Genomic DNA, 15,331 nt, shown 5'->3' on the forward strand with positions numbered 1-15,331 from the left:
TTTTTTGGTTGATTAATTTATGCCATCTTTATTTTTGAATTTTTGAATTATATTTTATTTTTTCATAGAGCAGGTTCTTATTAGTTACCCATTTTATACATATTAGTGTATATATGTCGGTCCCAATCTCCCAATTCATTACACCACCATGACCTCCTGCACCACTTTCCCCCCTTGTTGTCCATATGTTTGTTCTCTACAACTGTGTCTCTATTTCTGCCCTGCAAACCGGTTCATCTGTACCATTTTTCTAGGTTCCACATATATGCGTTAATATATGATATTTGTTTTTCTCTTTCTGACTTACTTCACTCTGTATGACAGTCTCTAGATCTATCCACTTCTCTACAGATGACCCAATTTCGTCCCTTTTTATGCTGAGTAATATTCCATTTTATATATGTACCACATCTTTATCCATTTGTTTGTCAATGGGCATTTAGGTTGCTTCCATGACCTGGCTGTTGTAAATAGTGCTGCAATGAACATTGGGGCGCATGTGTCTTTTTTTAAAAAAAACATCTTTATTGGAGTATAATTGCTTTACAGTGGTGTGTTAGTTTCTGCTTCATAACACAGTAAATCAGCTATACATATACATATATCCCCATATCTCTTCCCACTTGAGTCTCCCTCCCTCCCACCCTCCCTATCCCACCCCTCTAAGGTGGTCACAAAGCACTGAGCTGATCTCCCTGTGCTATGCGGCTGCTTCCCACTAGCTATCGTTGCCACATTTGGTAGTGTATATATGTCCATGCCACTCTCTCACTTTGTCCCAGCTTACCCTTTCCCCTCCCCGTGTCCTCAAGTCCATTCTCTAGTAGGTCTGCGTCTTTATTCCCATCCTGCCCCTAGGTTCTTCCTGACCTTTCTTGGGTTTTTTTGGATTCCATAAATATGTGTTAGCATACAGTATTTGTTTTTCTCTTTCTGACTTCACTCTGTATGACAGACTCTGGGTCCATCCACCTCACTACAGATAACTCAATTTCGTTTCTTTTTATGGCTGAGTAATAGTCCATTGTATATATGTGCCACATCTTCTTTATCTATTCATCTGTCGATGGACATTTAGGTTGCTTCCATGTCCTGGCTATTGTAAATAGAGATGCAGTGAATATTGTGGTACATGACTCTTTTTGAATTATGGTTTTCTCAGGGTATATGCCCCGTAGTGGGATTGCTGGGTCATATGGTAATTCTATTTTTAGTTTTTTAAGGAACCTTCATACTGTTCTCCATAGTGGCTGTATCAATTTACATTCCCACCAACAGTGCAAGAAGGTTCCCTTTTCTCCACAGCCTCTCCAGCATTTGTTGTTTGTAGATTTTCTGATGGTGCCCATTCTAACTGGTGTGAGGTGATACCTCATTGTGGTTTTGATTTGCATTTCTCTAATAATTAGTGATGTTGAGCAGCTTTTCATGTGCTTCTTGGCCATCTGTATGGCCATCTTTTTTTTATTTATTTTATTTATTTATTTTTTTTTTGTGGTACACGGGCCTCTCACTGTCGCGGCCTCTCCCGTTGTGGAGCACAGGCTCCGGATGCGCAGGCCCAGCGGCCATGGCTCACGGGCCCAGCCGCTCTGCGGCATGTGGGATCTTCCCAGACCGGGGCCCGAACCCGCCTCCCCTGCATCGGCAGACGGACTCTCAACCACTGCACCACCAGGGAAGCCCATGTATGGCCATCTTTTATATGTGATCTCTATTAAATTTTTACTTTGTTGCCAGGCTTTTGGAGTGTTTTCTGTTGGGGCTTAATCACTGTGTATGCTTTCCTTTCTACCCCAATCTATTTTTATCCCCTTTCTTACCTTCCTCCTTGCGTTAGTTGAAATGTAACTATTCCAAGAATACGTGGTCTTCATCTTTGCTGCCATGGTCTACTGGGTACTCTCTTCTATACACATATACAGTTGAAAATAAAAAATGGCCTCAGCTTTTATTTTGGCTGTTGTTGGCTTTTAGACCATCCATATACTTTTTTTAAAGATTTATCATTTATTATTTATTTATTTTATTTATTCTTGGCTGCTTTGGGTCTTAGTCGCGGCATGCAGGATCTTTCGTTGCGGCTCGCAGGCTCTTCATTGTGGCGCGTGGGCTTCTCTCTAGCTGCGGCGCACAGGTTCCAGAGCGCGTGAGCCCTGTAGTTTGCAGCACACGTGCTCTCTTGTTGAGGCGCATGAGCTCAGTAGTTGTGGCGCGCGGGCTTAGTTGCCCTGCGGCATGTGGGATCTTAGTTCCCTTACCAAGGATCGAACCCACCTACCCTGCATTGTAAGGTGGATTCTTGCCACTGCACCACCAGGGAAGTCCCATAGACCAGGGGTCCCCAACCCCAGGGCCACGAACCAGTAACAGTCCGTGACCTGTTAGGAACCGAGCCGCACAGCAGGAGGTGAGCAGCGGGCAAGCAAGCGAAGCTTCATCTGCTGCTCCCCATCTTTCCCCATGGCTTGCGTTACCTCCTGAACCTGTCTCCCCCAATCCGTGGAAAAATTGTCTTCCATGAAACTGGTCCCCGGAGCCAAAATTGTTGGGGACCACTGCCATAGATCATCCGTATATCCTTGTCTGTGTACAATTTTATCATCTGAAGTCAGTGCTCATCTGTCTGATAAAATTCATTATATTGTATTATAATACTACTGCCACTGATACTCATTTTCCCAGCAAACCAACTTCTACTTTCACAGATAACTTTGATACCTTGTTCTTGATGCCATTTGGTCGGTTTCTGCCACCTTTCTCCCTGAAGTTTGATTCAGATCCATCGAACTCAACCATTGAATTACTTGGCTCTAAAAACCTTTGCTTCCCCTACACATCACTTCCAAACAACCTCTAACTTGGATTTTATGATCACAAGCCCCTGATCAGCATCTGAGATGTTGAACAAGGCTCTTCCCCTCTCTAACAACTATATCCTTTCAGTTTTAATAGGGCATCAAATCCACCACTTACGTGCAAGTTTTATGTAAGGGAGAACGTAGTCATGGAAAAAAATATTATGTATATATATACGTATGTATATATATGTATGTGTGTATATATATATGTGTGTGTGTGTGTGTGGATGTATGTGGGGTTTTTTGTGTTTTTTTTTTTTTTTTTACTTTTTGGCAATTAAGAGGTCATTTTATTAGTATTTTAAATTTAGTTGCTTCTTAATACTTAACCAAGCCATCAGTGCCTTTTCACTTATACATTAGGTTATTTCTTATTATTAAATACAAAAATACTTTGAACTTAAAGGTGTGTTCTCCCTACGCTCCTGCTCCCATATCATCTTTTAGAGATTCCATGAGATACTAGGTTAACAAATAGAGTTTTCATGGCTTTGCCACATGTTGGCAAAATTATTTCAAAACAGTTATACAGTATCTCCAGCAGAGCATGAGTTTTTGCTATACTCTTTTATTTTCATTTTTTAATTTTGCTAAGTTAAGGGATAATACTTAACTATTTTTGCTGTGAGGATTATTTCATTGATTACTAGTGGTGTTGATCTTTTTCTGTGTTACATGCCTTTTGTGGATTTTCTTACACATTTATCTTTGATGCTTTTGGAGTTAAGATTTATATGAGCTTTCTACATATTAAAAATTAATCTCGGGCTTCCCTGGTGGCGCAGTGGTTGAGAGTCTGCCTGCCGATGCAGGGGACACGGGTTCGTGCCCCGGTCCGGGAGGATCCCACATGCCGCGGAGCGGCTGGGCCCATGAGCCATGGCCGCTGAGCCTGCGCGTCCGGAGCCTGTGCTCCACAACGGGAGAGGCCACAACAGTGAGAGGCCCGCGTACCACAAAAAAAAAAAAAAAAAAAAAAAAAAAAAAATTAATCTCATAACATCCACTATAGAAATTTTTCTAAATGGGTTTGTCCCTGTGTTTTGAGTGTATGATACATGTTTTACAAACCTGAAGTCTTTAATTTTTATATAATCAAACCTGATAGTCTTATAGGATTTTTGGTCAGTTCTAATAAAGTAATTCTTTCCAATCAAATTCGATAAAATAATAAGTTGAGGGTTGGGGTGATATTGGTTCCTTGGTTTTTCCTTTTTTGCCCTTCTGTTTAGTTCATGTAGAATCATTTTTGGTGTTAGTTTAAACTTTTTTTTATGAGTTGTTAACCTTTGGTTAATGCTATTGATTTTGGATGTTCTTTCCCTTGCCCAGTGTATTGCAGTGTCTCCACCTTGCTTACTATATATCAAGGTCTTACACATTATAGGCCTTTGGTATTTGCAGGTTTAACATTTACAGTTTCACCAACTCTCAGCTGACCCCAAGGTCTGTCATTCAGTAATTTGTGGTTTTGCTGAGACTGAAGTGTTACTTGCCTGCTGCCAAGCTTGCAAATAGGAACTGATCGTGGAAGTCCAAAGAGAGAGCCTATTAGACAGGCCAGCACCTGCATCTCAATGCAGCTTTGTTTTTCTTTACTTGTCGTCGCGTACACAGTAACTCTCGAAGTGATAAAAGCTGTTTCTTTGTGAAATATGGGCCCGAAAAGAAAACCAACTGCTAGTGCTGGTGATGGAAGTAAAGAGAAAATGAAGAGGTCTAAGAAAGTGATGGTTCTTAGCCAGAAAATAGACGTTTTGGATAAATTAAAGTGGTTTTGCAGATTCAGGTAAGTTGGTGGTTGGTTAATGTTGCTACAGTATTTATGTAGTAGTTTATATTTTGAGTGCTAGAATTTATTTTTACAATTTTGTAAATGACTAGTAATGTACTTTTAGAAGCACTGAGGATTTGAAGATGTCAGCTGTACTTCACTGACTTTTATGGGGGAAGTTAAATACTTTGGTAGTATTTGAAAACTTGAGAACTTTGGGAAATCTTGATGGTCTTTGTGATATATAATGTTTATGATACTGGGTTATCCTATTCCCATAATATTTCTGCCCTTGTGGCACTACAGCACTTTTAAGTAGTTCTAATGTGTTTTTGATTGTACCCTAAAACTCATTCCACTGGCCTCTAATATTGGTCTTTTTTCTCCTCCCCCCCAATTATGCTCTTTTTATCATATCACGTTAACAGTATGGTGTTACCCAGGTAAAGAGATCTTGTTGGTACTTTGAGATTGTGTTTGTTACATAATAACTTGAGTAGAGACAGGCCTTTTGAAATACCTATTTTTTCCCATTTGGGAACTGTATCTAGTCAAAATAGCCCCCAAATAGTTGTACATATCTTTCATGGACTTCAGCAAACTTTTTGGACATTTATATGAACTGAGATTTGTTTTAGATATTAAATATGGACAAGAATAGCTAGTTTCTCAAGGAACTTCCCAGTCTAGGAGAAGATAATGTAAACCAGTGATTATAAAGTGTGAAACATGTTCTTGCATAGGGAACTCTGGGAGCACAAAGGTAGGACCTGCTTAAAAGGGTGTGATGAAGGATGGCTTCTGAGAGGAGTTGCGTGAATTGATTGTTCTTATTCTTTGTTAATTTGATAGGGATCCAGTCTCCTCCCAGCATAACACTGAAATCTGGTCACTGCCTGTGTATCGTAAGGCTGTTTCTTTGATCTGTTGCAGCCAATTTAAAGAATTTACTATCTGCTTTATTTTAGCTGACACCTTTGGATTTTCATTTTAGTCTTCTTGCCTCTTCCAAATAATGTCTCTTTCCAATAATTTATTACTTTAATTATTATAAGAATATCTGAAGTGATATTACATAATCATGATGGTGGACATTCTCTTCTGGTTTCTAGGTTTAGAGAGATTGCCTAAGAGCTTTGTGCAAAATGCAGGTTTCAGGCTTAAGGATGGAATGGACACTTGATACATTTTTTTAAATTTTTATTTATTTTATTTATTTATTATTTTTGGCTGTGTTGGGTCTTCGTTGCTGCACGTGGGCTTTCTCTAGTTGCGGTGAGTGGGGACTACTCTTCGTTGCAGTGTGCAGGCTTCTCGTTGCGGTGGCTACTCTTGCTGTGGAGCACAGGCTCTAGGCGGGCAGGCTTCAGTAGTTGTGGCATGTGGGCTTCAGTTGTTGTGGCTCGTGGGCTCCAGAGCGCAGGCTCAGTAGTTGTGGCACATGGGCTTAGTTGCTCTGCGGCATGTGGGATCTTCCCGGACCAGGGCTAGAACCCGTGTCCCCAACATTGGCAGGCAGATTCTTAACCGCCTGGCGCAGTGGTTGAGAGTGCGCCTGCCAATGAAGAGGACACGGGTTCTTGCCCCGGTCCAGGAGGATCCCACATGCCACGGAACGGCTGGGCCCGTGAGCCATGGCCATTGAGCCTGCATGTCCAGAGCCTGTGCTCTGCAACGGGAGAGGCCTCAGCAGTGAGAGGCCCACATACCGCAAAAAATAGATAAATAAATAAATAAAAATAAAAATACTGATTCTGCATGAGAACTTTTCGTGACTGGGAAAAAGTGACATAGTACTTTCTTGGTATCCTTTATCATAAATACAGGATTTTAAAAAATGGATATTTTTGCTAATTTTGGATGGTAAAAGAAGTTTGAATTGGAGTATATTTTAAATATGACTAGCCAATTGTGAGAATTCACAGAACCCTTAATAGAATTAGTTCAAAATAAAGAAATTTCCAATCATGATGGTTGCAAAATTGAGAAGATTATAGTTTGTTGATACCAAAGCCAGTACAGCAGTCAGTTGACATAATAAAAATAGCACAGAAAATAAATGTTATGTCTAATATAGAAGAGATGTAAGTCAAATTAGACTTGGTTTATTCAGCACATTGGTATTAACTAGTAAATCTCTTATGATTGACATCGCTCGTAAACTGCTACAATTTACAGGACTGGGTCATAATTCTCTTGCATGGGAGGACAGAGTTTTTGAAAACTTTATAACTTAATTCTATGCCAATTTCAGAGGAGTTGAATACACCTTGACCTGAAAGAAAAAGGAAGGAGTTTACCAACTAATATTGAGTGATAGAGCAGCAGGGTTTAACTACCGAAGTTACTGAAGGAAAGGAACTGTAAGGTGTGCTTACTGTTGGCCAGCATGCTGGGGAAAATGGCTGTGTGTAGGTCTTTGGTGCAGCTAACAACATCTAAAAACTTACTCTAAGAGTTATATTTTAAAGTTCAATTCACTTGATTATAAAGTACCTCTTATAAATCAGTTTCTTATTTTCAGAAGTATCTATGTGGTGTCTTTCCTGATGTTTATTCTTAGAGCCAAGAGAATCATACTTATAATAGACATTTTACTTCATATTATTCTCAGGAAGCAATTGAGAAAATAAATGATACAGTAATTCTTTGCAGGATGTGACAGCAATCTCTTAATTTTAAAAGGAGGAATATCATTATAAAATGCTACTTTCTTACTAAGATTAAAATCTCAGAAAAGAACAGATGGAAAAAGTACAAATCACAAAATCCATAAGGCAAGGAATGAAAGGAGTTAATATTGAATCTCTGTTAAACAAATTAAGTCTAGGTTGAGGTAATAACGATTACAAAAATTAGTGTGATGCTTTGATGGAATAATATAAAAAATATATTGATTTAGTGGTAATGGACTGGGACTAAATTCCCAGATTATGCCAGTTAAACCCAGGAGAATGGAGCAAGAGGTATGCTGTTGTCAGTATAGATGGTAGTTATAGGTATGCTGATCCACCTTCCCCCCCATTTTTTCAAGAATACCAATGGGCTTCCCTGGTGGCACAGTGGTTGAGAGTCCGCCTGCAGATGCAGAGGACACGGGTTTGTGCCCTGGTCTGGGAAGATCCCACATGCCGCGGAGCGGCTGGGCCCATGAGCCGTGGCCGCTGAGCCTGCACGTCCGGATCCTGTGTTCCGCAACGGGAGAGGCCACAACAGTGAGAGGCCCGCGTACCACAAAAAAAAAAAAAAAAAAAAAAAAAAAAGAATATCAATATATATATTTCTTAAATCATGTTACAATTTAAAGTTTTTAAATACACAATTTGTAAAACAATTTAAGAACTTTAAAAAACTTATTTAATATTACAACCCACTTTTTAAGAATGTAGGAAACACTTTCAAGCTGTGATTTTACTATGAAGGTTTTTATATGTAAGCATATATTTATCTAGCTTTGAAGCATAGATCTTACAGGTATTTAAAGCCACTATTAACTGTGGGTATGCAGTATATCAGGTTCCTAGGTGTTTTCTGTAGTATTAAAATATTAGTAGGAAAATGATAAACTTATTGCAGACATTTTCTTCTTTCAGCTGCTTTTCTAACCCAAACGGTGTGTCTTGATGACACAACAGTAAAGTTTGAAATATGGGATACAGCTGGTCAAGAACGATACCATAGCCTAGCACCAATGTACTACAGAGGAGCACAAGCAGCCATAGTTGTATATGATATCACAAACGAGGTAAGTAGAAATGCATTCTACAAAAAAACTTGTTTGAATATCCGTTTTTGGTATTCGGAATTTCCATTATAGAAAAGATTTTTTCTTAATCTTTTTCTGTTAGCCAAGCATGACATTTCTGCCAAAGCTTTTATGAAATAGAGAAGCTGATTTAAAAAAATAAGATGCAATTGTCTCAGCTACTACAGTAGTGCTAAGAATTGCTTTCCAGGAGTCACATTGGACAGTCTTTAAAGCCTCGCCTCACAGACACGCTCTCTAGCCATTCTTTGAGCCTGTGCCGAATAGCTGTTTCTTTGTTTCCCAGGAGTCCTTTGCCAGAGCCAAAAACTGGGTTAAAGAGCTTCAGAGGCAGGCCAGCCCTAACATTGTTATAGCTTTGTCAGGAAACAAGGCTGACCTCGCAAATAAAAGAGCTGTCGATTTCCAGGTATGTTGAATTTAACTTTCACTTGGAGGCACATATTTTTCTTCTGTACCCACACTTGAATTACAGTTACAATTTTAAAATGATGCAAATGATAGAAAATTTTTAGACAGATGTGTACTATGTAATAAAATCTCATGATAAACCTGAATTTTTAAATATCTTTATTTAATTGTAATATATAAGTTGATTCAAAGATTTTTGTTGACCTAAACAATTACAAAAGAAGTAATTGTTCACAAACAGTGTGGAAATATATAAAGCAAAAGGTGATTGCCTCCTACCCTAATCCCTCCAACCCCACGTATACTTTAGTATCCTTCCTAACTTTTTTTATCTACCTATCTATATCACCACACATATACATACCCACATACATACATACATATATGTGGTGGTTCTTAAAAGGGCCTTCAAAAATAAAAGCTTAAAAAAATCCAGTGTGTATGTTATCTAATATAGCTAATTAAGAGTGTTCCCAGCTGCAAAATAAAGTACAGTCATTTAAAATAAAGCAATATCTCTAGTTAGACATTTTAAAACTTCCCCTCCTCTTGCTCTTCAGCTTCTCTACCAGAGAAGATTGGTTGTGGCCATTATATGTATAATATCAGTGATGGGTTAATGTTCTTTTTTGATGATGGAGTACACGTCCTGGGAGAAAGGGCACTAATATTTCTTGCACTATTAGGTAGTAAACTGAGCATCATCTGCACATGTGGTTTCATTTAATTCTGGTGACAACCATGTGAGGTATAATATCTATTACTCTTTCTAAGATAGTTACCTCCTCAGCATAGAGAGGCAGATAGCACACTTATGTAGTCACAAGTGGCCCTGTCACATACATTTCAAAGGAACCTCATTTTTTTCTTTATCAAATTGGAATGATAATTGGTTGTTCTTCACAACAGCTGTGAGGATCAAAGGCAATAATACACGTAAACTGTAAAGCATGACAACGTAAAGTAGTAATAGAATTTTCAAAGGAATGGTTCATGACATACTCAGAATTAAAATGTTGCTTGTAGAAGTCATTCAGAATTAAATACAAGGGTACCATTTAGTGGTTGAAGCCAGTGTTAAACACTTGGTTTCCCTTTACCTTCCTTGTAAATAACGAGCATAGGTAAAATTGCCATAAACATCAAAGAGAGTTTTATATTTAGGATTGTCGTCCCTCTCTCCGAAACTCGTCATCTGAAAGTAGATTTAGTGTGAGGCCAGATAAAGTAGGATGGGATAGTGCAAGAAGTTAAGGCAAAAGGGAAATTATAAACTATGCAGTACTCTTACCTTTGTTTTACTTTTAACTATAAATAATTGCTTATACAGTTGTTGGTTGTAGATGATCAAGTTGGAGTAGTAATAAGGAAGCCTCTTTTTTTCTATAACAGAAATAAGGCAGGTATAGTAATAGTATGTGCAAAGGATATATCTCAATTTTTGTTCTATAAACAGGAAGCACAGTCCTATGCAGATGACAACAGTTTATTATTTATGGAGACATCAGCTAAAACATCAATGAATGTAAATGAAATATTCATGGCAATAGGTAAGATTAACTTTTTTGCAAACAGTAAAAATGTAGGTAGAACAAGTTACACTGGGGGCATATTTGTTTTGACTGTCTTTTTTTTAATTCTTGGAATTTTGTTTTGTTTTGTTTTTTAATGATTATACTACTATCCTAGATTTCTTCCAGAAGCATTACTTTGTTAGGCATATTGTTAAATTTGAAAAATTATTACCTATTAGGTTGCAATGCTTTCAGTTTAGTTAAGTTTCTTCTAGGTGAATTGAAAGCCTGAACTCGGAGCTGATAGTTCAAGCAGATAGATTTTTCTAAAGATTTCACTGAAAATTTTGGATAGGGCTTCCCTGGTGGCTCAGTGGTTGAGAGTCCGCCTGCCGATGCAGGGGACACGGGTTCGTGCCCCAGTCCGGGAAGATCCCACATGCCGCGGAGCGGCTGGGCCCATGAGCCATGGCCGCTGAGCCTGCGCGTCCGGATCCTGTGCTCCACAACGGGAGAGGCCACAACAGTGAGAGGCCCACATACCGCCAAAAAAAAAAAAAAAAAAAAAAAAAAAGGATAAATACATGTTTTTCTATTAGATTATAGTTTTTATATAAAAGGAAGGTAAACTCTGTAATGTTTTTCAGTGCAACATACAGACATGATGAGATTTTTTTCTTACTGATCAGTAACTATTTTCATCTCTCCTTTGCTCTGAACACTATTTTTGTTTATTTTTCAAGTTCTTTTTAAATCATTGATTACTGACAACTATAACACAGACAAGTACATTGTACATACAGACTTAGCAAATTGTTTTAACGCAAATATTGTAATGGAGAAAGATTCAAAGCACTGAGGCACAGAGAGAACAAGGGAAAGCAAAACAATATCCAGGCTTTCTAGTGCCTTGATGGTCATTTGATCCTACACTGTGCTCTTACCTTTCCTCTAAGTACTTTTAACTAATAATGATTGCTCTTGCACAGTCGTTGATTATAGGTAATGAAGTTGAAGCCTCCTTTTTTCTATAACAACAATTAAAATATTTTTATTGACCCTAGCCGCCTCCTAGTAGTTTTCAGGTGCAGATCCCATGGGAGGGGTCTACTGTGGTGGCTCTCACAGTCTGCTGCATCCACAATGTCTGTGTGCCAAGCGCTGGTCTCATCCCACAACATCTTTTATTATACAGCAGTGATTATTAACTGGGGTGTCCACATCCTTGGTCCCAAATAAGTATTCTTTTATACTGAAGTCATACAAATGAACCAGCTGATTCAGAGGCTAAAGAAAACTCAATAAGAGCTGCAGGTACTGTCATATTATCTTTCACTAGGTGAGAGAGTTTAGTGGCGGCTTCATTTAGGTAAAAACTTGCCTGTGTACTGTGTAAAATATTTTCCTGAGAAACTCAGGCTTGCATTTTATTAGGGAAATACTAGCATAGTTGTGAAGGATTATGAGACAATATATAGTTTGGTTTTTTTTTAATAAATGGGACAGATCACACCCACAGCCACATCTGAAAAGTTAGGAAACAAGGAGATAATAGGGCCTTCAAATCAGGCTGAACTTTTAAACCTTTCTGATGCTATTAAGACTCCACCAGATGGGCTTTATTTAATTTGTACCTTTTATTTAGACTTCATAATAAGGTTATTTCTTTCAGTCAGAAAGTAGGCTATGTATTAGAGCTTTCATTTACTTTTCTAAAATTAGAATGTATCTTTCCTTGAAAGAAACTTCAAGTGTAAATTGAGTTGTAACCTCTCCATTAGTAACTTAAATAAATCACACAGTGAACTCATATTTGTACTTTTTTTTTTTTTTTTTTTTCGGTACGCGGGCCTCTCTCACTGCTGTGGCCTCTTACGTTGCGGAGCACAGGCTCCGGATGTGCAGGCTCAGCGGCCACAGTTCACGGGCCCAGCCACTCCGCGGCATGTGGGATCCTCCCGGACCGGGGCACGAACCCATGTCCCCTGCATCGGCAGGTGGACTCTCAACCACTGCGCCACCAGGGAAGCCCCATATTTGTACTTTTGATGGGTTCCCAAGTAGAGTACACTTGTTTAGTAGGAGTCTACATAAATTTATCATCTGCTTTTAATTTGATAAGGTCTTCAGTGGCTTTTTTCATTGCACACCTTCCTTAACTTGATTCAGGATTTTTAGCTTCTCACAGTCCTAATCAATTCAGGGTCAGGTTGGTAAGCTGCAGTTATCTATATACAAAGCAGATAGTACCAGCTTCGCTTTGGGTAGCACTCACTAAGGTAGGAGACAGGAGACTACTTCTTTTGAGACCCCCTGAAGATACGTTGTAGTTCATCTTCACACAGTAAAAATTAATCAATACAAGTTAAAGTTTCCTCATTCCAGTTTAATTCAGCCTCCTGATTTCACTCAGATCTAATTACAATAAGCCCTTGCAGAATTATGCCAAAGGCAGAAATGCTCACTTAGTCCAAAACCTAATTTGGTATTAATTATAATAAAGTTTGTAATGTTAGCCTAGTCTTGTCCTGGCTGGGCTTTGTTTGTAAATACATTTGACTGGAAATTTACCATTTTATTACCATATACACTACCATCCCTAGAGCCATTCCTAGAGAAGTGGCCCAAGGGAACGCTTTTCTTCCCAAACCTCAGTGCTCCTGGCTCCCAGATCCATTGCCCAGCCCAGCATCTAGGATTCTAAAGATGATTAATGCTATCGTAGAATATTACAACAAAGAAACTGTAAAAGATCCAGAACACAACTAGGCATTTAGATTTTGAAGTAGATGTTGTTCAGCTTTTGTGTAACCTCAAGGCTAAGGTAAAGCTAGAGTCTTACCTCAGTGATGTATCCCCAAGGCTGATAGAAACCAGTGTGTCTAGCCACCCTTACAGTCGGTGCTCTTAGAGATATTTAATGTTTAATGAATCCCAACACATCAAGGATCTTTGGGATCCAAGCAGACTACATCTAGCTGGTACATTTTCTCATCACTGGGAGCCATACTCCAGAGAAGAGCTGTTAAGCTCCATAGAACTTAGCAAAGATAAAGCCATAACTGCCAGTTGTGGGGCTTTGTCCAAATGTGTGGCAAGCCATGATTATCTGGCTCAAGATTGGGAAATGTTTTTTTGAGATAGTGCCTTCAGGATCAAGTCCATGTATATCAGGCAGAGCTACTGATGAATCAGATTAGGATTCTTAATCAGCCACAAGAGAGGAAAATGATAGATGTTTGAAGGGTAAAGTCTATAAGTGAAGAAAATAGGAGGTACAGTCTGTCGTGATGTGGGGTAATAATTTGCACAGTAGAGGACAAGTTCTCCTGGGATGATAGTATTTGTTTATATCCTGACTTGTTCCAGAAAGTTTGTGGCAGTCCAGAGAACATTGATGGGTTGCAGCTGAGCTTCTTTATTATAAACATAATGGCTGGTCATTATCTTTAGGAACTTACTTAGATTTTCTTTAAAGTACAACTTTTCTGGTATTGTTAAGTGAATCTATATAAAGAATTAAATACAGCTATTCTAATTGTGTTTATTCTGATAATTTATCTCTCAGCTAAAAAGTTGCCGAAGAATGAACCACAGAATCCAGGAGCAAATTCTGCCAGAGGAAGAGGAGTAGACCTTACTGAACCCACGCAGCCAGCCAGGAGTCAGTGCTGTAGTAACTAAACCTCCAGTTTAAACTAACTGGAATGTTCTTCTGCTTCCTAATTGTTAATAACAGTGGAATTGGAGCATTTAACCAGCCCAGTATGACTTCCAAAAAGAAGAGACTTACGATAGTCAAGTTTCTAATACAGAATTATTTTAAGTGTTTTGAACTTAATTTTTAATAACATGCATGTGACCCTCTGACTAATGTTTCAGCAGTGAAAGGGGAAAATGAGAGCTGTGTGTACACTTATTTCCTTGGAATGTTAGCGGGACTCATTTCTCTTCACCAGGGATATAAACAGATGACTCTGAACCCACAGTTAACCAGCCAGTTCTGTGAAAAAGATTTGGAACTTACTCATTTGGGCTTTTCAGAAAAAATTCTTTCTTTGGAAGGAGGTTCTAAAGATATTTATGCTTAGCTCCGATATTTAAAGTACACATTCCACATTTTAACAAATTAGCCACAAGGAAACATTCCCACATCTTCAGGGGGAAAAAATGAACATCAGTGGCATCTAAATTATAGCTAGTCCTGTTATTTTTTAAATGGGGTAAAAAAAAAAATCATATGTAACCCTGTCTTATTTTAGGAATATGAAAACTGATAAAATGCATCTTAAAGAATAGTGTTCCCTTCAAACATGTAAGTTCTTCAACAGAAATGAAACAAACCAGGTGTCTGTGATTTCTGTTTAATCACTGCTGGCCATTACATAGCTTTTGTTGTTTGGGAGTAGGGAGGGGCTTTTGTGCCCTTTGGACATAGAAATAGTCAATGCACTAACAATTATGTACATTCAAACTTGATTATTTCAAATTCGATCTTCAGCTGTACTGTAAATAGGGTACTGCATTGTAGTCTCCATATATGTTTATTACTTTTCTGTAATATTTAAGAGTTGCTTAAAAGTATACAAAATGTACAGTTACTAAACAGCTAATTTTTTCCTTCTCTCCTCCTTTGAAAGAAAGGGGCTTGAATTGTTCTTACCTGGCTAGAACCATAATAAACAATGTACCAGTAATTTGTAACATAAGTATTGGATAGTTAGTAACAATCTTGCAGCCTTGTTTTCCAAAGTTCATTTTATTTTGATCAGTTCAGTATATTGCACTAATTGTTTTAGGTATTTTCATTATATGAAATCTACCATGTGTCAGAGATGATTTAATCTATTTAAATGTTGAACTGCTAGCAGAACTTGTACATTTACAGCAATTCAAAATTAGTAAGGAAAACAGTTCACCAGTGTTTAGTTTTATATTGAGGTGCTCAGGTTGGAATAAAGTGGTATAAAAAGCAGGTACTGGTTTTTCTCTTTTTTGGCATGAA

At 38.3% G+C, this 15,331-nt stretch overlaps 1 protein-coding gene across 2 annotated transcripts in view; it reads left to right on the top strand.

Annotated features, from left to right (window-relative positions):
* The window catches only part of RAB5A (RAB5A, member RAS oncogene family), a 32,341-nt gene extending 17,050 nt beyond the window's left edge, over nt 1-15,291 (top strand). The window contains exons 3-6 of one of the 2 annotated variants that reach the window (XM_081235815.1): nt 8,229-8,380; nt 8,688-8,810; nt 10,269-10,362; nt 13,895-15,288. In XM_081235815.1, the coding sequence (XP_081091941.1) occupies nt 8,229-8,380; nt 8,688-8,810; nt 10,269-10,362; nt 13,895-14,010 (485 nt within the window). In that variant the 3' untranslated portion in view covers nt 14,011-15,288. Of the gene's footprint in view, nt 1-8,228; nt 8,381-8,687; nt 8,811-10,268; nt 10,363-13,894 lie in introns of both variants that reach the window. The other variant, XM_081235816.1, reaches the window with a different exon arrangement.
* The last annotated feature ends 40 nt before the right edge of the window (nt 15,292-15,331 follow it).

The sequence above is a fragment of the Mesoplodon bidens genome (genome assembly GCF_964165515.1).
Source record: "Mesoplodon bidens genome assembly, chromosome: 5".
NCBI lineage: Eukaryota > Metazoa > Chordata > Mammalia > Artiodactyla > Ziphiidae > Mesoplodon > Mesoplodon bidens.